At 44.6% G+C, this 26,125-nt stretch overlaps 1 protein-coding gene and 1 long non-coding RNA gene across 5 annotated transcripts in view; one reads left to right on the top strand and one right to left on the bottom strand.

Annotated features, from left to right (window-relative positions):
* Nucleotides 1–18,760, bottom strand: part of LOC132465474 (caspase-3-like) — a 35,486-nt gene extending 16,726 nt beyond the window's left edge. Inside the window, exons 1-7 of one of the 4 annotated variants that reach the window (XM_060062121.1) lie at nucleotides 18,669–18,758; nucleotides 18,288–18,365; nucleotides 17,773–17,921; nucleotides 15,034–15,162; nucleotides 14,643–14,818; nucleotides 13,136–13,250; nucleotides 11,541–12,278 (exon numbers count right to left, since the gene is read on the bottom strand). In XM_060062121.1, coding sequence (XP_059918104.1) covers nucleotides 12,052–12,278; nucleotides 13,136–13,250; nucleotides 14,643–14,818; nucleotides 15,034–15,162; nucleotides 17,773–17,921; nucleotides 18,288–18,355 — 864 coding nt within the window. In that variant the 5' untranslated portion in view covers nucleotides 18,356–18,365; nucleotides 18,669–18,758 and the 3' untranslated portion in view covers nucleotides 11,541–12,051. Of the gene's footprint in view, nucleotides 1–11,540; nucleotides 12,279–13,135; nucleotides 13,251–14,642; nucleotides 14,819–15,033; nucleotides 15,163–17,772; nucleotides 17,922–18,287; nucleotides 18,367–18,668 lie in introns of those variants that run through there. The other 3 variants (XM_060062120.1, XM_060062125.1, XM_060062124.1) reach the window with 3 other exon arrangements.
* On the top strand, nucleotides 15,460–17,323 carry LOC132465481 (uncharacterized). The gene is made up of 2 exons (XR_009527594.1): nucleotides 15,460–16,746; nucleotides 16,794–17,323. It is a non-coding gene; the product is annotated as an uncharacterized LOC132465481 (long non-coding RNA).
* Nucleotides 18,761–26,125: the final 7,365 nt, after the last annotated feature.

Here is a 26,125-nt window from a genome sequence, read left to right as displayed (position 1 = left end):
CATGGGACTAAAACAACTCGCTGGACCGGGCGTATGGGGAACCACGTGGGAGAAACGCTACCCATGCTTCAGACATGGGTATGCCATACACACAGTGTGCGAATTAAGGGGGAGCAGGGGGAGCTATAGCTCCCCTAGTGGTGACATGAGCTCCTCTGGAAACATGGTTTGTGAAATTTTGGGGGAGCTCTAAAATATTTATATGATATCCAAATAAATGCTATTTTGGGCATGTCTTTCTAAAAGGTGTAAAATAAGTGAAATAAAATTATATTTTGAGTTTATGATTCATGAAAACAACGTAGCCTAATGCTCGTCATTATTGCCGCTCGAAGCGTGGGGGCGCTGTCTGCAGCCCCACTACCCAATCACACAAGCTTGTTTCAAGCCTCTCCAGGCATTGAGACGTTTGTGTGTTGTTTTATAGCTGTATTATTAATAATAATGGCATTATAATTGTTCATGGTTAGGCTACCGCTATAGGCTGGCTGCTTGTGTGTTCTGCTCTGAGTTGATTTAATTAATCAGTCAAACGTTACTTTGGTGGTCCGTGGATTATTTAAGGTTGGTCTGAAGCACTCCTTTAACCTTGAGCAACTCTGCAACTTCCAAATATTTGATTTATTTTACAATTCAAAAATGAACCAAACTTTCTTCAAAATTAAGGAAATGATACTGGGAAACGAATAAACCATTATAAGTTTCCCCCCGGAGACCGTGGTATAATTCGCACACTGCATACACACCCCACCTAGGGGGTGGCATCCACCCCGGCCTTACATCGCGAGCAGACAATACCAACAATACTGGCAGCAGATGAGACACAACAAAACCAACACCAAACCATAACAACAACAAAATGCAACAATAAAACTACCAGTAAACAATAACGATATAAACAAAAATGCAACAATCACACAAACACTACACAATAACAATCACAGGAAAGAAATGCAACCCTGAAACGTGTCCCTAAATAATAATAATAATATCAGAAAGATATGAGGTAAACAACGAATGGCAATCCCCCTCAACCCATCCCTAGATGACCGCACACTAAGGATGTGAGGAGGAGTTAACTGGTCGTGTAACAATAAGCAATCACACGCATGGGGTATTCAGGGTAGGCCCGGGGCACGGGAACAACTGAAACCACGGAATAGTCCTGAGCGTCATCACGGGCAGGTGGTCGCAAGGCGCCACCTGAGCATTAGACCCTTTTATTCAACTGCGCTCAGGACCTCATCTGATAAACGGGCAATCAAGGCCCCTGGAATCTCGCCCGTGTGTATCCCCGAGCTCCATCTAGTGGGACAGCGATATAAACAACAACATTTGCGTTCCCGGCGTCGGTTGCGTAGACGCGGGCATAGATATGGGAGCGGCTAAAAACAGTGAAGCGTACAGAAGCGAATACAGCCAGGGGCGCCCTCAAGCCTTAAGGGAACGGGCCGCAGCCCCTGGTACCGGAACGCAGATCCCTGGTCCGGGCGACGTGGGTGCATCAGGTGGGAGGGGGGTGGTGCCGTTGGCGGGGACGGGAATGGGGCAGCCCACCATGTTCTCCAGCCGGATCAGGTCGGGCCCCTCTGGCGGTCCCGCGTCCAAACTCTCCGGTGTATACTCGATCCCCAGGTAAGCTTGGATGGCACCTGCTGCACCTGTAGCGCCCATCGCTCATTGGGCTCTCCATCCATCCTGTGAAGGGGTCATTAATGCCGGAGCTCTCTGCCAAATCTAATCTGAGGGACTGTAACCCTGCCAGCACCCTGGCCACCGACCCATCCGGTGCAAAATCTGATTGCATCATCCTTGGGTGGTTGGTCAGCTCCGGGCGTGTCTGCATCTGGCTCCTCCTCTGGCCCTGGAACTTCGTGTTTCTCTTGCTGGAATTACAAACTTATGTACAACAGTTAGATGTTCAAACATATTTTCCTTAATTCTATTTCTAATTACTCTAATGGAAGTCCCTTTTGGGACCCTTGAATGTTAGGTGAATGCATGGGTCGACCCTTAAGCATTTCATGCGGGGTTAGACGTGTCGTTCTGTTAGTTTTCATGCGATAACTCATTAGTGCCAGTGGTAGTGCATCAATTCAATTTAGTGCTTGGACAAATGTTAATTTTTTGTCTTGAGCGTCCCATTCACTCTTTCCACCATACCTTGTGGTTGAGGATTGGGGCGTAATCTAGTCTTTATTTGACATGCAAATGTTGAATCACATGTTTGAGTGTTCTCTGAATAAACGCTCCGTCTGAGCTTATTTCTGACGGAATTCCAAACCTAGTCATGACTTCTCTAGTCCGAAACTTGATTACTGTAGCCGCACTTGGGTCTTTTGATGGGACTGCTTCCACCCATCTGTTGAACACTGTGTTTGACACTCATTTAGCTGGATGTCAATCATTGTTTGCAAGTATGGTGAAGAAAAACCTTGTTTTCTAATTATTATTATTATTATTATTATTATTATTATTATATATTTTTTTTTTATATATATATATATATATATATATATATATATTTTTTTTTAATTCTCCTCAATACCTCCCCCCTTGGGCAATGGTCAAAACCATGCACATTAAATGATAAGCAAATCTAAGAACGCCGTTGGTGCAACCAACGTCGAAACGTCTAACCTTAACCATCAGCAAACTAAAACCAATCTTTTGGGAAGGGAAATCTAAACCAGTATGTCCAAAACCAAAGCCCAATATGGGTGGGTTTACCATCAGCCGCCGGAGACCACGCTGTTCCAAAGTCATGCACTAAACCGAAAAACGTACATGCGTTAGTGGCCTTCTATACCACAAAGGTAAAATAAAATAAAACGCGACATGCCCCGTTCCAAGACCACCTCTGCTGCCAGAGCTGACATATCTGACTCCTGTTCCTCCTCCACCCTACACCCCACCCGGCACTTCCTATGATTGTTGCAGCTCGTGACTTCATGATCAAGTAAGCCAGTGTCCACAGCGACTCTGCCAAGTAATCGTGACTGTGCCTGCCTTAGGTCGTCCCGGGTGTCAAGGTGGGATCTTACCCGTCGTTGGCTAACCAGCCTTCCATACTGGCTCGCTGCAGGATGCCATACTTGGGATACAATCAATCCCCACCTATATGGTGGTATAGATCGCAAAGTGGAGGGATGGAGACAGTCTTCAGCCCCATCTGCCCTATGCAGCCAAGTGTGTGCGTATTGGATACACATCAGGGAAACTATAAAACAAAAGGTAATTTATCAGAGTTAAAATTATTAAAGTGTTGCAGCAGCAGTAGTGGCATTTGAAAGGTAAACCCACTACTTCCGAATCCAAATTGACAACATAGCATTTAGGATCCCTTCCCAGCAGATGTGGCATCAATCCACCTGTCATCCTTGACCAAAGAGATACACCCCATATTTTAATAGGTGTAGTCCTACTTGTACAGTTTATCAAGATTACTTTATTTTATTTTATTATTATTCTCCTTCTTTATCATATCCATATTTATTCAATTATTCTTTCCTGTGTGAAAATAATATGAATCACTTAGTTAATAGCAACACCTTCTTTAGTCCAATTGCATTAGATTATCATCACTGTTGTCCTATTAAAGTATCAACGTTATTGTCCTTATAACCTCCTCATGAACTTTGATGGTCTTCATCCTGAATGGTAACTGTGTCAGGATGTTCATCATCCTGAATAAAAAACAAAACTAAAACTAAACTTAAAGAAAAACAAATTAGCCATAATGTGAATATCCGCTGCGTGTCTCCCTGTGACTCTCTCCCTCCTTCGGGAGAACACGCTCTCTCTCCCTCCTCAGTACGGGGTGCTGTTTGGTGCAAGACAACAGATAAGGGTGGAATGTGGCTTCTCTCTCTCTCTGCGTGTCTCCCTCCCACGTTGGGTGCGGCCATAACGCCTTGAAAGCGAGCGTGCTCTGGGGGCTGGGTGTGAGAGAAACCATGGGTAGTTCCTTTTCTCGGCCAGCAGAGGGGTTGTTCAGGTGAAACCTATGGACAGAGACTGCATTCCTTGGATATGTGGTATTTTATGGCGTATGGCCACCACACGCTTTCAGTTGAACGCACTCTATTTCCTTTCGCTATACTGTGTGTTAGTGTGTCTCTCTGTACTGCCTGAATGGTGTAGGTCGACAAATGGGGGGGGGAAATGTGTTCTCTCTCTCTCACCCTTCCTCACTCCCCTTAGGGTCAAGCAGCAGATAGGACCGTTAACAGATAAGCCTGGAATGCAACATCCTCAACTCTCCATCATGGAACAAGGCCTAATAACTATCTCTCACACACAAAAAGATCCTTCTGTCCCTTCATTCACAAATAACTTTTCACTTTATTATATATAACTTAATACTGCTCCCCCTTTCCAAATTTATATATACACAAAACTACGAAGCTGACCACCGAAATTGGTACAGGCCTCGTCAGGCCCAACCAAAACACCCTCACAGGTTCTAACTTCCATATGGTTTTAGGGAGGGGAACTACAACATGAGGTGGAGTAGAGGACTTCAAATATGGTGGACGGGGACCTCAAATGGGAGGAATACACATATGGGAAAGGGGATTACACTCTGGGCCTGAAAACCATACAGAGTCCCTTCTCGTGGTCCTGAAACAGCCGTTCATTGTTAGAAAAACACGCACTCTATCGCTACCTCCAACTGTCTAGAGGGAAAATGGTCCCTCTCGATCGTCCTCCGACTTTAGCTCTCCTTGCTATCTCTCCTTGCTATCTCTCTCGCTCCCTCTCACACAAACACACACACACACACACACACACCTAAACAGACCTTTCTCATTCTGTCTCCTCCAAACGCACACACAGAAACATCACCTCTTGCGTACACGCGCACAGAGACGCACCCAGCTTTTCTCACTCTGTCTCCTCTAAACGCACACACAGAAACATCACCTCTTGCGTACACGCGCACAGAGACGCACACAGCCTTTCTCACTCTGTCTCCTCTAAACGCACACAAAGAGACATATCAACAGACTTCTCATTCTGTGTCCCGCGCCCACAATCATCAGACACGGCAAAATAGCGTTGAGCACAACAAAGCAAGCAAGCGCTGCACACATAGCGTTGAGCATAACAAAGCAAGCAAACGCTGCACACACACACCCGGGTTATCATTGAATGATTTATTTCTATATTTAGCCGGCCCACAGATACGCTCGTTCTCTTTTTTTTTTTTTTCTCTCTCTGGGCCTCTCACACACACACACACACACACACACACACATAGTCTCTCCGTCTCAACCTCTCTGGGCCTCTTACACACACACACACACACAGCCTCTCTCGCGCATACACACACTGTCTCTCTGTGTGTCAATCGTGCCCCAGGCATACGGTTCCCTCTGCAAAGGGACTCTAACCTTCTTACCACACAGAATTATTTAATACACATTCATTACTTGGCCATCGGTAGTCTTGTATCACTATGACCGATTCTTATAGGCCCTTCTCTTTTCTTCTCATTCCCTCTGGATTCCACCCGCGGTCCAGGCATCCCTCCGGGTTCCACTCTTGGCCCAGGCATTTATTACTAGGCCATCGGTAGTCTTGTATCACTATGACCGATTATTATAGGCCCTAGTTTTTTTCTTCTCATTCCCTCTGGATTCCACCCGCGGTCCAGGCATCCCTCCGGGTTCCACTCTTGGCCCAGGCATTTATTACTAGGCCATCGGTAGTCTTGTATCACTATGACCGATTATTATAGGCCCTATGGTCTCGAGGGTATTCTTTCACCATGCAACGAGCCGATATTCGATGTGTCACGCGTTCAGGGTCAATCGGATTTAGGGGGAAATACTGGGATGCAGTCCTATTCGTCCCCACGAGATATCCCGTAGCGAACCGCTCTCACAGTCTCACCTCCTAATGTGATTCCTATATAACTATGCAGAGTTTGGATTTTATCAACAGGTTCTGCCTACCTTTTGTTGGGCCCGAGGTGAGACTGCAGGAACCGGTCCGGTGCTCCGGGGTCCCGAGGTCGTGCCGCTCTCCGTCTCTCGTTTCCCAGTTGCGTGTTCAATTCAGAAAAAATCACGTCGGGGTCACCAAATTGTTGGGAAAAACGGTCTGTCTAGTTACTGGACCAGATGAAATGAGACGGAGAGGTAATAAAGTCTATCGGCACGAGGACCTTGGATTTATTAAGTAAAGTGGCCACGGTTATACAGAGTCATAAAGCGTGAGAAATCGAATATGTCTAAGTCCCTAATCAGCGCTGATGGTTCGTCCAGAGCAGGGGTCGGCAACCTATGGCACGCGTGCCACGGTTGGCACGCCGCAGAATAAACACTGGCACGGCACCTCAGTGTTATTACGATACTCACTTTATCTGTCCCGTTTAAAAAAAATAAAAAAATAAAAAAGCCGGCTTTTGTCTGCCGGCACTAGGACCCGGAGGACACCACTGGAATTTATGTTGGAGTGTGGCCATTGGTCAGGTTGCAGCGGGAGAATTTCAGATCAAATTGTCTGAAATTCAAGCGCACTGTCCGCTGTCTTCGTGCTGACATAAATTAATGACAGAGCGTGATATTGTGAACAATGGCCACACCCGCTGCAGCTAAAACTAGGCCATTTCAGTGCTGCTGGACACAAGAGTTTGGTTTTGTATTTGTGAAGGACCGTGCTGTGTGCATTTTATGCTGTGAGAATGTTGTGTGCAGAACGTCAAGTGTTAAGCGTCATTTTGAGACGAACCACGAGAAGACCTTCAAAGACCAAGCAGACTAATTAGAGTCAATCAAACGTGCTGTGTCCAGATATGAAAAACAACCTTGCTCCTTCAAGGTTTTTACCACTGCTAAAGATCATGGGACAGAAGCAAGTTATCGCATTGCGCATTGCATTGCAAAGCATGGGAAGCCGTTTACAGATGGCGAATTTATTAAGGAGGTTAACAACGGAGCACTCTGAGGCATGTTTGCAACTCAAAGTAGGCCTAACTAACTACAAGCCACAGATCACAGAGCTCAGTCAAGCAAAGCAGGGCCAGGGATCACACTGACTGTCTGGTAGGCATCTGATAATTTGTGTTGCCTCAGCCTACAGATGCCTGGTAGGCATCTGATAATTTTTGTTGCCTCAGCCTACACTAGTTTTTGTTTAAATGTGTAGCTGTTTTTCAGTCTTTGAAATATTGATGTGGCTATTTTGTTAAGAATACAGATACTGTTATTGTTGAGAATAAAATTCCAGGTATATTGGAAAAAATAAAAAAATTGTGACATAATTTAACTTTGCGTTATTGTTGATAATGGCACACTAGATGAGAAGAACATTTCAAACTGGCACTCCATGTCACAAAGGTTGCCGACCCCTGGTCCAGAGCTTCGCCTCCGTGGAAGGTCTGCTGCAGAAGAAGGTGAAGAGTCCCTGTGTGATGCAGTCTTATGCTGTATCCTCCTCTCGATGAGGTGTGTGCGTTTGAGGTGTGTGCGGTTCTGTGTGTTTTGGCTCCCAGGCCCTGAGAGAGCTTCGTAACGGGGAGAGTTCCTCGTGTCTCCGGTGCCCCCCTGAAATGTCTCGTGTGTGATAATTTAATGTGGCTCTCAGGCCCCTGGTGTGGGCAGAGGTATCTCTTGGTTCCTCCTAACGGGGAAGAGCTCTCAAAATGTCTCCTGTGTGATAAATTAATGTGGCTCTCCCGTTCTGGAGATGATACTGGTGCATTGTCTGAGTGTCCACCATCTGCCTGCCTGGGAGATGGGGCCTTCAGCTCCGGCCTTGACCTGACTATATATTATCATGTTTGTGTTGTTGGGTTAGAGCAAGAGTTGACTATATTATAATGTGTCCATGTGATGTGCTCATCAGGCTAGGGTAGGAGTTAGCTATATTTATAATGTACATGTGATGTACTCAGCAGGTTATTTTTCCCAACATTAGCGATGGCCCGTCTGACCGCCGTTCCTGTGGGATGATCCACCGTGATGGGGTCCACGACATCATCTGCCACCAATGGCACATGTGGGGCTCTCTCGTTGCGAATTGTTGCAATATTGTGGAGCACCACACATGCCGTGATAATTTGGCTTCCCCTCTCTGGCTTGACCCTCAAACCACGGAGGTAGTTCCAGTGGGCCTTGATTACTCCAAAGGTCATCTCGATCCTCACCCGGCATGTGCTTAAGGCCCTGTTGAACCGTGCCTCCGATTGACTCTGTGGGTCGCCGTGTGGTGTCATTAAGAACGGCATGCAGGCATACCCTCTGTCCCCAACAAGAATTCCATCATAACGGCCCATTAGAAAGAAAAATGTGATCAGTGCCTTAATCAACATTTACAGTTAGTGATCTTGTGTATTGCGCCACACCTTGCTGAAACAGTCGGAAAAGACTTGACTCCCGAAAAATAAGGGAGTCATGGACCGAGCCAGGCCATTTGGCATCCACACTGGTAACCAGTTTCACTTTAAAGTGCTGAACAGGGAAACGCCAGGGAATCCGACAACCATCACCGTCGAAGTAGGATTTGGTTTGGAAGACGAAATTCAGGCGACGGCAGCGAACGAACCAACTCTGGGTGAGGTAAAAGAGGCAGTTAAAAAGTTGAAGAGCTGGAAAGCACCTGGCACTGAAAACATCACGGCGGAATTATTGATGACAAACGTGGAGTTTTCCGCAAGGACAATACACGAGTTTCTGTCGAAGGTGTGGAAGTTTGAGGCTATCCCAGAAGCTTGGAAAAGAGGGTTGATCGTAAAGCTGCCAAAGAAAGGCAGCCTTTCTTTGTAAAATCTCAAGAGGCATAACATTGCTGTCCATCATTAGGAAGATACTAGGACGAATTGTCATTGACAGAGTGAGAAATGGCGTTGACAAGAGACTGAGGAAGGAGCAGGCGGGCTATATGGAAAAGGAGCGGAACAACAGACCAAGTATTTATACTGAGGAACATCATAGAACAGGTAAACGAGTGGCAAGCAACCCTTTATGTGAACTTTATAGACTTTGAAAAAGCTTTCGATTCGGTTCACTGTGACAGCTTATGGATCATTATGCAAAAATACGGAATCCCAGGGAAGCTCGTGAGGATAGTGAAATTGCTCTATGAAGACGGCTGTAATATGTCAGGGTTCCTTTTCCTGATTGTTATGGACTGGATAATGTGAAGGACATTCAGTGAAGGACAGAATGGCATCAGATGGAAGCTAACATCAACTTGATGACCTACATTTAGCTGATGATGTGGCTTACTATCTTCCGCAAGACAGCACATCAAAGACAAAACCACCAGAATGCACGAGGCAGCCAAGTGGGTAGGGCTTAGAATCAACCTTGGAAAGACAAAATTCTTAAGAATCAACGCGAAAAACCAGACAAGAATAAACATTGATGGGCAGGTAATTGAAGAGGTGGAAGAATTCACGAATCCTGGAGCAAAATTTAGTAAAGAAGGAGGCGGAATGAAAGACCTACAGAACAGGCTCTCGAAGGCTAGGGGTGCATATGTCAGACTAAAGAGGATTTGGAACTCAAACAGCATCTCGAGGAGAACTAAGCTAAGACTGTACAAGACCTTGGTGTTACCTGTCTTGCTGTGTGGATGCGAGACATGGAAAATGAACAAAGGTGATGACAAATTAGTTGTTGTATTCAATAACCAGTGCCTGCGCAGAATTCTCCGTGTCCGATGGCAAGATCATATCAGGTTTGAGGACCTGCTTAAGAGAGCTGAGATGAAGCCACTTGGTGAGGAAGTCAAGATCAGAAGATGGAAGATGATCGGCCATATCTTGAGGCAGAATAGAGAAAGTGATGGCAATGTGGCAATGACGTGAGCACCGGAAGGGAAAAGAAAAAGAGGAAGACCTAGGACAACGTGGAGAAGGACTGTGGAGAAAGAGAGGAGAGATGGTGGCTAGGGCTCATGGGATGAGGTGCAGGTTGCAGCACCGGACCGAGAGAAATGGAAAGGTTCTGTAAAGGCCCTATGTGCCACGAGGCATTCGGAGGACAGGTAACAGGATAGCCCCCTGTGGGCGAGTGATGTTGCACTCATTCCCTCAAACCCGGGATGGTGAGTAGTGTGGGCCACACCAAGTGTTGTCGGTGTGCAGCATGGTGAGCAGGGCTGATTCCATACTCGTTCGTTTTTGTAGGTTCACCTGCTGCTGTTTTTTTCCTCTTGCTTATCTTTGATTTGTGATTACAATATTTTCGGTTTATTGAACCAACTGGGGGTTAAAGGTTTGCTTTAATACTGTATTAGTTCCTTTTCTTTAGGCTGGAGCTGGGCGCCAAACTGTAGGGAGGCTAGGCACCAATGGGGAGGTCCCTTCACTTGCATGCGAGTTAAAGCACTGGGATACAATACATTTTTCCACCAGTTTTAGTTTGCAGTGATGATTGATGTGAGACCCTTGAGGTGATTGGTAGCACCCCTAGGCACTCCTCAGCATAGTTTGCCTCTCGGCAGTTGCCCTCAGCTTTAGTCTGGTAGGTTTGTTTTAGTTTTGGACTGCTATTTTTGATGTTTAGATTTTATGTACAAAATATCTCGGCTGATTGTAATAAAGAATATGTTCTCCTTTTTTAGCTCTCTTGTTTATTCGTTTTATACTAATCCTTATTTTCAGCAGTTCCAGTTTATGCACATTTTTCTTTCCCATTTAAATAAAGATTTGGTTTATTTTGGAATTACCGTCTCTGTCCGTTCAGTTAAACGAATCTGCTTGCCTCATCAGTATTGTCAATAATATTCAACAACACAAAAGTAACATACCATCTTATACTGATTTCCAGGGGTGTAATTCCCCTGGTGGAGTTGTCGGTTCTCAGTTCAATCCTCCCCACTATTGCCCTCGCTACATTCGAAAGAAGAAAAGGTCAGAATGAATTCTAACATTGAAATAAATATTTCATTTTGCAGACTAATTTTGCAGAATAATTCTGTCGACATTGTTACCTCAATCAACATGAAGATATGAAAATATTCTAGCAGTCTTGAAGGTTTTTAAGTAAGTTAAAGTGTGTCTTCAAAGATTTTATGAAAAAAAAATCAATATTTGGTTTATTAAATCCACATGCATTCTAATAATAGGGAGTCCATCGGTCTCTCCACAGATGACGAAGGCTTCCCCAATTCATCCCGGTCCGGTCCTGATGCTCCACTGTCCTTTGGTGTCTCTGCTCCTTCGTTCTTTTGGGTAACAGCGTTCGGGCGTCCTCCCAAATGGAGGCCAAAGCACTTCACCTCTACATCAGCTGGGGGGAATCGAGCATTTCATCTCCCTGCCTGAACAGCAAGTCCTCTGCGAGTCTGCGTTCAGCTCCAGGCTGGACTACGGGCCTCGGGCTGGTAACAGATTCCAAGCCGGTTTGAGAAAGTGTACATGGACTGGCGTCAAATTGTGTTGAGAGGAATCGCAGCCTCAGCCAGTCTATGACAGACATGCTGTCCCTCCTCATGTAGCCTATGAGCTCAGATCAACAGGATATATAATGGACCCCTAACCCTAAAAGGTTAGGGGTCACGTTATATGAGAAATGACTGAGGAGTCATGCGTCATTCTGGTTAACTTTTTATTAGTATTTTCATAAACAAATTGAAAGGTACATTTTGCTTGAAAGTGCAATTTCAAAATATCCCCTAATACAGCAACAACAAACCAATATTACTTAAGCACAATACTGGTTGTTGAACATTTAAAAGACTTTCATTCACTTTGGAGTGAAAGCAACATACACATTTTCCTTTAGAAGAATTCAATAAATTCTGAAATAATGTAGGAATTCTATGTAAAATAAGTGATTAAAATGTGGCCATAGCTGTTCATCTCCAGAGCAACTTGTGGCATAGACGTAAAGAATATCAAAGCAAGCACAGGATCCCCAGTTCCAATCAAATAGGTTGCAAAGACAGCAACAAATGCTTCTCCCATCCACCACAAGCACAGACAGGACAGACCTGAAGAAACAAAAAAACAGCCAATAATTTCCTCAGCACCAGTAGTTGAAACCATACGATCACTTTAACGGTTCCAAAACGGACTCCATCAGTTGGCAACTATCAAGGGAAGTAGAAGTCCTTGGTCAATGTGGTGGTGGTGGATGGCATCTGCTTCTTCTTATTGCTCCCTGGATCCAAGGTGAACGACTCAAAGTCGCGCGCCACCTTGTGGTTGACCCGCGTCATGATCTGCATCAGCTCCAGCTTGCTGCTGTGTTCATTCAGCATCTCGCACAGCGCCTGCATGAACCAGGAGCCTGTGCCCTCGTTCCTCCAGGAGTAGTAGCCTGGTGGGAGATCATGTACGATACATTTAATGCAGAGTTTATTGTTTTTAATATTTACCCCCTGTGAGTACACTTCAGCTAAATACCACCCCCCATGACCCAATCCACAACAGGGTACTGACGATGATTAGCCTGAAATCCACAAATTCAGAAAACGTGTTTTAGTCTTGAACCCCTCAGATCACTTATGATTTCCAAGGGGCGAAAACAACGGGCGCGGACCAAATGGCCTCTGGACGCAATTGGATAAACCTAGAACCAATCACAGCAAAGAAATCAGTGGCATCCATCTTGGTTGTTCAAGGAGGGCCTGAAAGGCTTCCTCTGTGGCGGCATCGTATTAAACCCGCCCCATATTTGATAACAGGCTTTGATTGGCCTGGGCCAGGGCTGCTAGACAAGGAGGGGGGGGGGGGGGGCAGAGGCATATAGAGCAAATAAACATGAACTCGCAGACGTATTGTTCCCAGGCTAGATCATTATAATAACTATAATAATAATAATCAGATAATAAGACACAATTATGTTTCTACTCTATACAGGTCGATTAAATAGATCTGCAAAGAACAATGAGGCAGGCGTCGACCGAGATGGCACTGTACTATAATAGTTACAGATTTCATTTATTTGTCTAATGTAAAGGTATTTGTCTGGACACACGTATTCAGAGCTAACAACTATCTGGTATGGACAAGTCTTTACACAATAACTACAATTAAATGGGCAGTAATGATTAAATAATGAATAGATTGTTAGGATCATAATGTAGGACATACAGTATGTTATTATTTGTGACCAAAGGACCACGATTGGCATTTGATCGCCTCATGATGCAGACAGCAGCGATTACTGATTACCTGGAGCTGTAGAGTGGGCGTACAAGAAGTCGGCCTCCACGGGAATCCTATCAGATGATTTGTCACTGGAGCTGTCCGTTTGAATGCCATCGTCCAAACAGGTGCCACGACATGCCTAGCGGAGATCATTATTCATTAATTTATTTTATTGAACCTTTATTACCCAGAAAAAGTCCCATTGAGGTAAAGTAATTCTTCTCCTAGGGAAAAAGATTTGCGGCAACATGTTTCAAAATACATAAAAGACCGGACAATGGTTACATACTACAACACAAATCTCATACTATACATACTAGAACACAAACAAGAGATTACACTTAACATGACAAGCTAATACAACTTAAATGATACACAGTTACAATGTTCAGATAAGGTGGAGATAAGGCGAGACTAGTTTAGAGTCCCATAGCTTGGTCTTAGAAGGGTAGTGTTGAATGATCAAAAGTAGGGGTGTATACGGTGTAAACGGTCAAGAAAGTACACCGGTGTGAATTTGCGCTACGGAATGGATTTTGACATTACCGTGATAGAGGGCTTTGACTTTTGCCCCAAAATCATATTCGAAGTGCGTTTGTTTATTAATATTAATATTCGAACATATTAGAATATTTATTAATGATATTTTGACCATTAAATGCCTTCAGTAAGACCTGGATTGGGCTTCGCAAGGTTTGTTTACCGCGTTGCTATGGTTACCGGTCTTGCGCGTTCCAACGGTTTATTAGGTTTCTAATTGTGAATGTTGCCGTTTGCGACTCCCGGAGCTCTATACATAATATAATAGTATATAATATAATATTTGTATATATAATATCAAGGCCAAAAGCTCTGTGCGCCTCCGGGTGGCCGTAGCGCGGGGAGCTCTCATAGGGATTGGGCTTCTCGGGGTTTGTTTACCGGCGTTGCTATGGTTACCGGTCTTGCGCGTTCCAACGGTTTATTAGGTAGGCCTATCTAATAAATCTCGGTCTATTCAATACTTCATTCACTGCCTCTTCCGTGGTCATTACAATTATGAATATACTGCGTCGGGTCCTCCGACGTCTCTCGGGCCGGGTCGGGCTTGATTTTCTGGGCCCGATCTAAACTCTACCCTCCATTGGTCGTATAGCGCGACTGCGGTACACTTAAAAAAAAAAAAAAAAAAAAACGTTAACCGTGTACGCGGAAAAAAAGGGGTCGTGTAACCGTTTACAATTTTTTGTAACCGTTCACACCCCTAGTGTCAACTGGGTTCTCTGTGTTGTTCTACTAAGCGGCGGACGCTTGGTGGTGACGTATTACGACGTGATGACGAATGTACTGGCAACCGTACTCAGGCCCAGTTGAGATTGTCAAGCGTGAGCAGCACAAGCCAGCGTACTGCAGGGGGGGGGGGCAATCGTACTTGAGCACAGTACAGGTGTGAAACGGACTTGGGCACGGTACAGTGAGTTCGCCCTCAGTGCGCTAAATAAACCCACACATCAGCAGTAATCCACACGTTATACTGTCCTTCAAAGCCCACCTGTATGAAGAAGAGTTTGGGCTTGGCCACCAGAGTCTTGCAGCGGTCGCCGCGGAACATTCCGGTCAGCGTCTCGAGCTCGGTGGAGGCGTCCGTCCCGTAGAAGGTCCCTTCACCGCCGTGGCTCAGCAGCACGCACACAAAGGAGGCGGAGCCACCGTGGTCCTCCTGGGACACTGGGGGGGGGGGGGGGGGGGGGATTTAGTTCTAGTTCATATACTTTTTCAGTTGGTGTGTTCACGCTAACTTATGCTTGTTCTCCATCCGTGCAGGAGGGTCAGCACCTCAGGGATGTGCAGACCCGTTTAGCGACCTGGCTTTGAAAAGCGGCATCACTCCTACAACTCAGCGCTTTGGGTCAGTTTAAACGCTGCATAATGTCGTCCTGTACCAGTGTGGAGCAGCGCCTCCATCTCTCCCACGGTCCGGTCGTCTTCTCTTCTTATCTTGTATCCCAGACCGCGGAAGGTCCTCTCCACAGCCTCCGCATCGGCGTTGGTCCCCTCACGGGTTCCCATGGCTGAATGGGCACACACACACACACACACACACACACACACACACACACACACACACACACACACACACACACACACACACACACACACACACACACGTTGTTGCAGGTAACAAAATATTCTGCCTCTCCACTGGGGGAAATGTGTGTTAATAACGCAAAGACAAACCGATCACAAAAAGTTTAAATCAGTACAGATCTCTGCTTTAAATGACTGTTACTGTTATTTCAGTAACCGATAATACCCTATTCCACTCAATATTTCCGTTATGCTGAAAAACATGACCTTATCTGTTATAAAAAAAAACATTGTTCAGCACTTAAAGGTTGGGTACGCGATTTGCGAAACGCCAGCAGATTTTGAAAATACACAACTCAAATGGTCCTACCCCCTCTCCTTCAACGCTGACTCTGACTCCACCCATTCCAAGTACCTGGACGCGCAATCATGCACGAGCGCGAACAGAGATGCGCGAGAGCGAGCCAGGCTAGCGTAGGTTTTCGTTTAACAACATGGCACTACATTCAGCTGTAAATTGCACCCAGTACCGCGGGAAGTAGGGGTTTTGGGGGTGCTGCAACACCCCCTGTCCGAGGCCCTGTCTTATCACAGAAAACGATCATTTCTAAAAACTCCGGCCAAAGTGGAGATTTCTGAAAACGCCGGTTATGTGTTGTCGTATCAACGGGGAGAAACGGGATTTTAGGTTCTGAAGCGTCACATTATGCACCAGGAAATGCTTAACGTCATGTGAGCGTCCGCTGTACCGTATTGGTCCGAATATAAACACAAACCCCATTGTAATACGACCTATATTTGGAAAAAAGATTTGAAGACCAGATCTTGATTTCATGAATAAATAAATTGTATTAATTGAAATAATATACGAAAATAAAAAGGCATAGAATAAAACACTGCATTGCCACTAAACAGTAGTGCAAATAGGCCGTACTGATGTGTACACCAAAGACTTCCTGACACTCCTCTGCCCCGCTGTGTTCGCTCTGGCTGTGGTCGCTCCGAACTGTTTCGGCCCGTGGCAAAGCGAGTCATCCTCGCTGCTGTCCAAGGCATGTTGAGACGCAGCATTTATTTAATGCTCATATGTCCTAGTGCTGAAAAAAGGTTATATGAAAAAGTGTGAGGGTAGCGGTGGTGCGCTAAACTTGTTCTGTGAGCAGCTGGATGTGAACCATGGTGTGAAGGAAGTGAACACAACGATCGATTTTCAACTGTGCGCGCATGCACTGGTGTAATTGAGCTGCGCTGCTATATCTTTTTTATCAATGTGACGAGTTGCGAGTCTAGTGCAGGCCGGGTTTTTTTTCCCAGCACCCACTGCTGAGAATACGTTCTCGCGGCTATGGTTGCACCAGATGTTATAAACATTAAACGGTCACATAAATCATTACTATTTTTAGAAAATGTATGTTTGTTTCATATCATTGTATTGGAAGTCCTGGTTTTCACTAGGGTTGCCGCGGTGTGGACATTTTCACACCGAGTAATACACTCGTCTCAACACCGGTATTACCGAGTATAAACGGTATAAACTTTGAAACTAGGTCAACCGCCACACAAGCATCGTTTTTTAGACCCTTCTCGTCCTTCAGTTGCCGCAAACGTTCAAAAGCAGCGCCTAGGATTATTCTTGATTTCAGTTTTTCTCTTTCAACGTTTTTATTATCAATTACTCTCTGAAAAAGATTTTTCCTTCTCTTTGCTGGTGGTGGTGGTGGTGGTGGTGGTGGGATGGTGGCGTCTTGTCTGCCATGGAAATTGTCTTCTACTGCTAGGTCCAAATGTGGATTAACTAGTTCCAGTAGATACCGCAGGATAACAACAAACAGGAGCTTGCTCTGGGTCACGAGCTCTGGGTCACGAGTACTGCACGAAGGGGTCGCGCGCGGGGCGCGGGGGAGGGGGGGAGGGGGAGTGCAGTACGACCGTTTGATTGACGTACTTACTGTCCAATGAAACTCGGTGGCAATGGATATGATTGGCTGGAGTTTTTCGAGCCCTGCACGTTCCACAGATGATTGACAAGTTTAATTTTCATGTCAGTACTTCTAACTCAGTGGCTGTAAGCGGGTTATGATAAGGATTTCAAGTAATTTTGCAAAAATGGCCAAAAAAGCAAATCACCTATGCAACCTTTAATAAAGGCTGTTTTGCTTTATGATTCGTTTTTTTCTGATAAGATTTAACAGCAAACCTGGAAAAAACGATAATATTTGAACTAAAATATACTATAATACTAGCCTATTATATATCTTCATTGGAGTAATAATAATTGTAATAAATGTCTGGCCCCCTAATTATATTCCCAACCCTCAGCATGGCCCTCAGTTCGATTAGACAGCCCTTCTCTAGTCGTTATGTTTTAGTCACTTGACTGTTTAATAAAATGCCTTCGGTCGATTGTGATGAGTCCAGACACTTAACTAACTTTGCTAACTTTGATCCATGTCCTTCACAGAGGTCTGCAGTATGGCTGTGATCTGACACCCCAACACGTCCTTCAGAGGCCAGGTGTGAACGCTGGATCGCACCTGGCCTTGGAAGGACGTCTAGGGATGTCTGTGTATGAGGAGTCATAATGGGGGCTTTACCCGTGCTCTTATAGAAGTTCTTGTTGTTGATGATCACACAGGTTCCGATGCTTGGGTAGTCCATTCTGTAGCGGTTGGCGTCCGCGGAACCAGCTCCAGCTTTTCCCTCGCGCCCCGCCTTGTCAGGGGGGTTGGGAGCCTTGGATTGCCTCAACACACAGATGCCGTGTGGTTAAACACACAACTACAAACGAGGACGTGGTACAACAGAGATCAACACACCAAAATTAATTCTCTCCTCTACATTTTTTTTCTACTGGGAGTAGCAGAATATATTATTTGTCTGTAGTTTATTCTGTTGGGGTTACGTCCTGTGTGCTTGGGTACTTGTGTACTGTTTCTATCTTACGTTACTCACTGTGATAAACATGCACCATGACTTCGCAAAGGAATTTCCTCTGCAATGCCGATAACCGACTAGTGATAAATCGATCGTCATTAGGGTCCAGTTATTAGTTATCTGCGAGGATTAAGCACTATCTCTGTATCTTCAATAGGGTCCAATAGGGTATTACCTGTGAGACCAGAATTTGGCGTCCACACTGTCTCCTCGCTCCTCTGCATCGCCACGGTTCTCTGACATGGTTATTATTCTATATATGGAGTTAGTTACACTTAAACATTAATACACGGCCAGGTACATGACGGAGAAGGAACTCATCCATAGTTGATTTGTTACTAAAGGTGACAGTAGAGCTGAATAATGCGACCTGAAACCACAGGAGCGAGACTCCTGTTTAAGAAAAGCGGCGTCAAAGTGAAAGTGAAACGGCCAACTGATCGCCAAATAACTAGTTTACGCTCAAATCCGTTATTTTAAAAATAATCCTACGTAAGTGATTAACATGAGTTTACAATATGTCCCGAAATATTTTAAAAAAAGTTCATTAACCTACCGTGTACGCGACCAAAGATTGGAGATGTAAGGACGGTCACGGGACGAGACGCTCACTAGGCCGTTCCTTATAGGTCCATGGGGCCTACCGACTGACCAATCACAGGGCGGAGCTAGGAGGAACAAGATTGGTTGGAACAGAGCCATCACTATGTGCTCTTAGCCAACATCCCTGTCTACACGTGTATTGGCAGACATTTGTTAAAAATTAAAATAAATGTAGAGAGAATGAATGTTGGTGTGTCGATCTCTGTTGTATCACGTCTCTGTTTGTAGTTGTGTGTTTAACCACACAGCATCTGTTGAGGCAATCCAAGGCTCCCCGAACATCATCACCAATGATCTTTCTTCAACTCGCCCTGCTTTAAAATCTATTTTTTAAACAAGGTTCAATCCTGTTTGCAAACATGTATGGCTTGGTGTCAAACGGTGTCTGAGAGGAATTGCAGCCTGAGGCTCTAAGAGATGAGCCTGGGCTGTCAACCACTACTCCACGTCTGGACTACAGCAGATCGTTTGTCAGTCAGTGTGACAGACCTGTGAATAATTAATAAATAGTGTTGTTAATGACATCTTGTAGATCAGGGGTCTCAATCTCGCGGCCCGGGGGCCAATTGAGGCCCGCGGGATGATATTTAGTTGCCCTCGCGAGTAGTCTGAATCATTCTGAAACACGCACACAGGTATTTCACGAAATACATTTTCTTTAATTCGTCAACATAAATGGTATGATTAATTGCTTTCCTGCTCATGAGTAGGATCAAGACATGTGTAGCAGGCTAGAAACCCTAGTCAAGCGTAGTGCTCTTGAATGCAGCCCCAGATTGGTCCAGTCCCCTAATTAAGGCCTTATTTAAGGCAGGTGTGGCCATTGTACCTTAGTATGGCTCGTGTCCCTGCTGTGGCTGGTTTAGCGTCAACCATGTGAGTAGCATTTTGATGGATGGACGGAGTGAACTTTTGTACAGGCTTCCAATTAATTTGATTTGTTATATGATTTGTTATATTTAGGTTCAATGCGCGTTCACATAAAAGGGGCGTTTATCGCGTCATTTGTCTCACCCTTATGCAAAATGAATCAAGCGAGAGCGGTGTATTTCACTCAAGACGAGCAGTGTATCATTATGAATTCATACGAGAAATTCAAAATACAAATTACAGCCAAGGGGAACAGGGTTGCCCATAATAAGGCTAGGGTTGCGTGCTGGCAAAAAATAGTCGACCGTGTTAATTCATACGTGAAAAGATTCTGCATATTGCCTAAAAAAAATCATGTAGGCCTATCATCATGCCTTTTACCCCCATAGATGTGGTGCCAACACGCACCTAGGAACATGGGGCCAAGTCAAAAATAAATCTAAACATTATTCAATGTGGTAAATTGTGAGCATCCATTTTAATAATTTCAGGTGAATCTAGCCTATGATTTGCAATGGCCTAGGCTCCAACCTAGGCTTTAATCTCATGTTGATTACCTGTAGCAAATAAAAAGAGAACACAAATGAATACGACTGGGAGGGAGACCACTCCACCGCCCTTCACCACCTCGGAGGAGCTGGCTCTCGTCAACAACAAAGGTCGGCCGATGATGGTATATGGGGGGATGTCCTCTGACCCCACTGCCTCGACATCCAAGGCGTTTGTGAGGAGTATGTATTCATGTATTGGCAATGGACATAAATAATTGTCTTGCTAATCAAATGTGAAATGATTGAGTGTAAATTAATCGTGTCAGTTTTAGTTGAAGGTACAAACATTATTTTGGAGGAGCCGCCGACAATCAAGCTCCAATCAGAGGTATATAACTATCAAAGGAAAGTGTCAGGTATTCTTCTAAATGTTACATTTTTTGGAAAGAATGTCCTATGGTTTCCCTGATTCTTGCAGGAGACTCTGTCGGCCTGTGACTCCAGGGCGACTATGGAGGTGATTTTTCTTAACAATTCTCACAGCTATAATATGAATTTGTAGATTAAAAAATGCCTAGGCCTAATTGAGTCACTGACATAGCGGTTATGGGATAATGGACAACACGGCACTTGACTAACCAAGGTTAATGTACGTTGAACGTGGGGCCACCTTTGAACTTTCTAAAGAGCCATCAGAATGGGGAAACTCAACCGAGCAGTGCTGTAACTGTTTCACATGACTCTTCCTTTTGATCATTTATTCTATAGAGGGAAATGGCATTCGATGGGCCATCCACCTCCACCTCCACCTCTTCAAGGCCTTCTCGAGGGACAGACAAGGTTTTTATTTAGGTTATTCCTTTTGTAAGGTGCGCCACAAGGCTTTGACCATGGTAACTGAATTACGATTTTAACCCATCATTTCTTTAGATTGGAACAGACGCTATAAGGGCGCTGTACAAGCGCAACTTGGAGCTGGACAACGATATTAAAGTCTTGGTGAAAAAGAAATTGAAGATCGAGATCCAGCTCCTCGAGAGGGTAGGCTATTTTTTAGATTTTCTTTGGTTAAGCTCGACTGACTACTGAAATAATGTTTTTTTCTACTTTAACAGCAACTGCATGGCGATGCGACGGCTAATAAATAAAATAATTGAACACGAGCAAATGTTTTTCCGTCCATTGTATTTATTGAACAAAAGTCACAATGAAGTTATGAGATTACCAAATGGAATGACGCATTAACATTCACACCAATGTAGCCTACTTAATAAGCAAAAACTAGACCAAGTGATCTAAAGAGTTGTATTGACTCACCCAGTGTGTGGGTTGAATATGAAATTTACGGAACACCACCGATTAGGGAATTGTAAACAGGCACTTAGGACCCTGCAAATGTAATTTAATGTATAGTAAGTGGAACTAAAATCATTTCTGATATGTTGACATTCTGTGGGCAAGACCTTGGAAAATCTAAATGAAAAATGAAATGGAAAAAAAAATAGGCTGCAAAAGAGACCGTGCGTCAATTTGGAATAATCCCGTTGACTAAATCGCGTAATTAACGCGTTGACTTGCCCAGCCCTAAAAAAAACAACAACGAAACAAACGCATCCTTCCAAGAGAAAAACTAAACTAACCAAAAAACTAACCAAAAAACTGGTTAGCGATGGCCCGTCTGACCGCCGTTCCTGTGGGATGATCCACCGTGATGGGGTCCACCATAGACATCATGAAGGTAGACGCCGCCTCCACTGCTTCAGCCCGTTGCCTCGGCGAAACGCGTCGCCGCCATATTGGTACGGGAGCTCTCTGAAGCCAGAGGTCTGTCAGACGTGTCAAACAAGCGCAAGTTGCCAGGAGCTGCGGTTTATCTGGATAAAAATCACGATAACCTTTTACATTTCGCAACCAATTTCATGGAGTATTCAAGGGTTTATGCTCTACGTGAAGTGTGTGTGAAAAAGATTTGCCTCTACGTTACTTTCAATCTCGCTAGTTAAATCGCCAGTCATACATGTGCATGGGTCTATGATAAACGCTCACTTTTCTTGCACAGCCCGTGCACTTTGAAAATATTGAAGATCTAAAAACTATCGAAATAGTGCTTCTTTAGTTACGTATTGACCATCATTAAGAGAGAGCATACATCAAATAGTGAGAAACTGGCGGTCAGTGTGTTTTTAATAGTTCCTTTTCAAGTATGTGCATTAAGAAACCTTGAACAGTGCAATTGGCAATACACATTTATTTCCCAAATCAACATTACCAAAAAAAGCTATATATTTCTATAGCAGTAAAAATATACACATCTCAATATATACATACACATCTCAATAGTTGAACTGTAATATAAATAACATAGCATATATATAATACAATATAATATAATGACTCAGTATAATGTGCAATGGAATAACATGTATATGATATATATAATATGTGAAACAATATAATATATTTTAAGTATAGGTATATATATATATATATATTTGTAAAATTTGACATAATATACAATCATGCTCATAACATTTTCACATGCAGTGCAATTGACACAATATATAATTTCACACAATATATGATATAATATAATAATTGAATCTAGGCTAGAACCCTTAAAAAAGTATTGTCTTGCTGAGCTTTTTTCGACTGTTGGCCAGTCTGTAATTGCAGCGTGCTCAGTTTTGCAATGTGGTGCAGCCACTTACCACTGTCTCCTCAACTGCTTCTCTTTGGGAAACCTTAAAATTTCGAGAAAGGTTAGCTAGCCAGTCAGATTCATAATACAGATGTATCTTTAAAAAAACAACAACATTTAAATAGAAATAACGTTTAAAACGTCAATTTCGGCCGGCGACTGACTGCAGGTGCATCTCACAGGTGCATGTAGAGTATCGTGACATTTTTCCGTAGTTTCATTCATTACGTGACACCTTCATATATTGTAGAACCATTACATATACAGTGGCATGTTTTGAGCCTTTTTTTGTTTTAATCTAGTCTCTTTTTTAAATACATCACAGAGAGAAATTAAGGCCAGTCGCTCAGCCGAAACGCAGCTTTCCGTCGCGACCATAAATGCTATATAATTACATTATACATACATTGTAATTACTCACAAGCAAGTAGTGGTAGATTATATATATATATATATATATATATATATATATATATATATATATATATATATATATATATATATATATACTGTATATCCTATATTTCTTGACAATATTATCTCCTGTTGACGAACGATAGAATAAGGCTTTGCTCACCATGTCCATTTCACGTTAGACTAGCTATAGTCTGATTCTGGTGGCAACTTAGCTGTCTCAACAGCTCTTAGCTCTCAACATAACACATGATCTACGTGACATGACTGAATTTTACAATTACAAATAGAAACAATTGTTTAGTCTTACTTGTGAAAGGTAATTCCTTGCGATCTTGTTTGAATCGTCCTGACGGTCCCCCCAAGCGGCGCATGAAGTAGGCATCTTCACTCCGAAGACGAAATAACTCCCGTACCAAGATGGCGCCGACGCTTTATGCCGTCCAAGGCCGAAGGGGGCGTCTACCTATATGATGTCTATGGGGTCCACGACATCATCTGCCACCAATGGCACATGTGGGGCTCTCTCGTTGCGAATTGTTGCAATATTGTGGAGCACCACACATGTGCTTAAGGCATGTGCTTAAGGCCCTGTTGAACCGTGCCTCCGATTGACTCTGTGGGTCGCCGTATGGTGTCATTAAGAACGGCATGCAGGCATACCCTCTGTCCCCAACAAGAATTCCATCATAACGGCCTATTAGAAAGAAAAATGTGATCAGTGCCTTAATCAACATTTACAGTTAGTGATCTTGTGTATTGCGCCACACCTTGCTGAAACAGTCGGAAAAGACTTGACTCCCGAAAAATAAGGGAGTCATGGACCGAGCCAGGCCATTTGGCATCCACACTGGTAACCAGTTTCACTTTAAAGTGCTGAACAGGGAAACGCCAGGGAATCCGACAACCATCACCGTCGAAGTAGGATTTGGTTTGGAAGACGAAATTCAGGCGACGGCAGCGAACGAACCAACTCTGGGTGAGGTAAAAGAGGCAGTTAAAAAGTTGAAGAGCTGGAAAGCACCTGGCACTGAAAACATCACGGCGGAATTATTGATGACAAACGTGGAGTTTTCGGCAAGGACAATACACGAGTTGCTGTCGAAGGTGTGGAAGTTTGAGGCTATCCCAGAAGCTTGGAAAAGAGGGTTGATCGTAAAGCTGCCAAAGAAAGGCAGCCTTTCTTTGTAAGATCTCAAGAGGCATAACATTGCTGTCCATCATTAGTTTCAGCCGCTTGTTGTTGTCTCGGAGGTGGTCCTCTGCTCTCAGGAGGCTCTTGGTCTCTACCAGCAGGGCAGGCAGACTGGACGACCCAAACTAAGTAAGGACGCAAAAGACCAAGAGTCATTCATTATTTCATCATATTAGAGGAGACCGGATTGGCCCGACCGATGAGTGAACTACAAGGGACAATTCAAACCAATCAAGAAAACAATTATGAAACGTAGAAGTAGCCTCATTAGAGTCATCTCCCTGAACATGTCAAGCCACCAGTCTGGGCGTGAAGTAGACGGGAGTCACACTTTTCCTCTCATTATAAAGGCTCTGTAACCAATGTGGTCGTTTTGGCTAACTTCCTGTTTGTGTCTGCAGTTAACACTCCTCTCCCTCCTCTCCATATCAACGTGGCTCTGGCACGACGGCAGACGGTTTTACCTGCTCTGCCTATTTGGTGGTCAAGCTATTCCCGGGAACGCCGGAATAGGGAGTCGCCGCCTCGATAGTGCTCATCCCAGGTTGGATAAAGAGGGAACGGGTTGCCAGATTTTTCCCTTTTTATTGCAGAGCGGAGTGATTGGGAAACCCATCATACTGACCAAACACTGCGTCGGCGATGTCTGTCCGAATATAGCGCTATCCAACACTCTTTTTAACACATGCATTTAGATAACTTACGCTTTAACTAATTGAGAGCTGCCTTAGATGTACGTTGCGTAGAGTCTTTATGGGGCTCATGTGGGAAGTCTCCCCACATGGACCTACAACCGGTACTCTTCAAATCGGACCCACCTGCTCTTTCTCCGAGGGGTGTGCCCGTCTGTGGGCCAGGTATCGTGTGGTCAGGTCTCCGAGGCCCTGCAGGAAGGAGAAGCCTCTCCGGACGTGGGCCAGTCGCTGCCTCAGCTCCACCTTCTCCTTCCTCAGCGAGCCCAGCTGCTGCTCCGCCCTGTCGGGAGGGGTCAGAAGACGTCAGAGAACACGCCTGCTACGAGCTAGCCCGCACGCTACGAGAACACTGTAGAACGTCGTGTGTCTCTCTGTGTTGACGTTCCTTAGTGCGGAGACAGGCCAGGGCCTCTTCAACTGATAAGTGTTATTTCCAACAGACTTTCCGTGATCCCTCCTGCCTTCTTTCGGGCGGGCTTCCCCCCTCTCCTGCCAGGAGCATTGTGTATCGGCAAGAGAGTGATGCTTCATTTCAACAGAGATATCTCCGCCTCGCTCTCTTTTGCAACGCATTGTGAAACTGTGCGTTGAAAGATTGGAAACTGATGCCAAACTGTTCCAAATATAATGGTAGATTGGGAAACAGGATCAGGCTGAGCTAATGAAAGTGTTTTAACACCACTGACTTAGCCAGTCACAGGAAATGAAGATAAAAACAACAAGAACATGAACAATTTTAGATTTTGCCCTTCACTACTTGGTCAGTGATGTAATGCACCTGTGTGTGAGGGGACGAGTGTGTAATGGGACGAGTGTGTGAGGGGACGAGTGTGTGAGAAGGTGTGTGAGGAGACGAGTGTGTGAGGGGACGAGTGTGTGAGAAGGTGTGTGAGGAGACGAGTGTGTGAGAAGGTGTGTGAGGAGACGAGTGTGTGAGAAGGTGTGTGAGGAGACGAGTGTGTGAGAAGGTGTGTGAGGAGACGAGTGTGTGAGGGGAAGAGTGTGTGAGGAGACGAGTGTGTGAGGAGACGAGTGTGTGAGAAGGTG

This window comes from Gadus macrocephalus, chromosome 10 (genome assembly GCF_031168955.1).
Source record: "Gadus macrocephalus chromosome 10, ASM3116895v1".
In the NCBI taxonomy this organism is placed as follows: Eukaryota; Metazoa; Chordata; class Actinopteri; order Gadiformes; family Gadidae; genus Gadus; species Gadus macrocephalus.
This window is presented reverse-complemented; position numbering and strand designations above follow the sequence as displayed.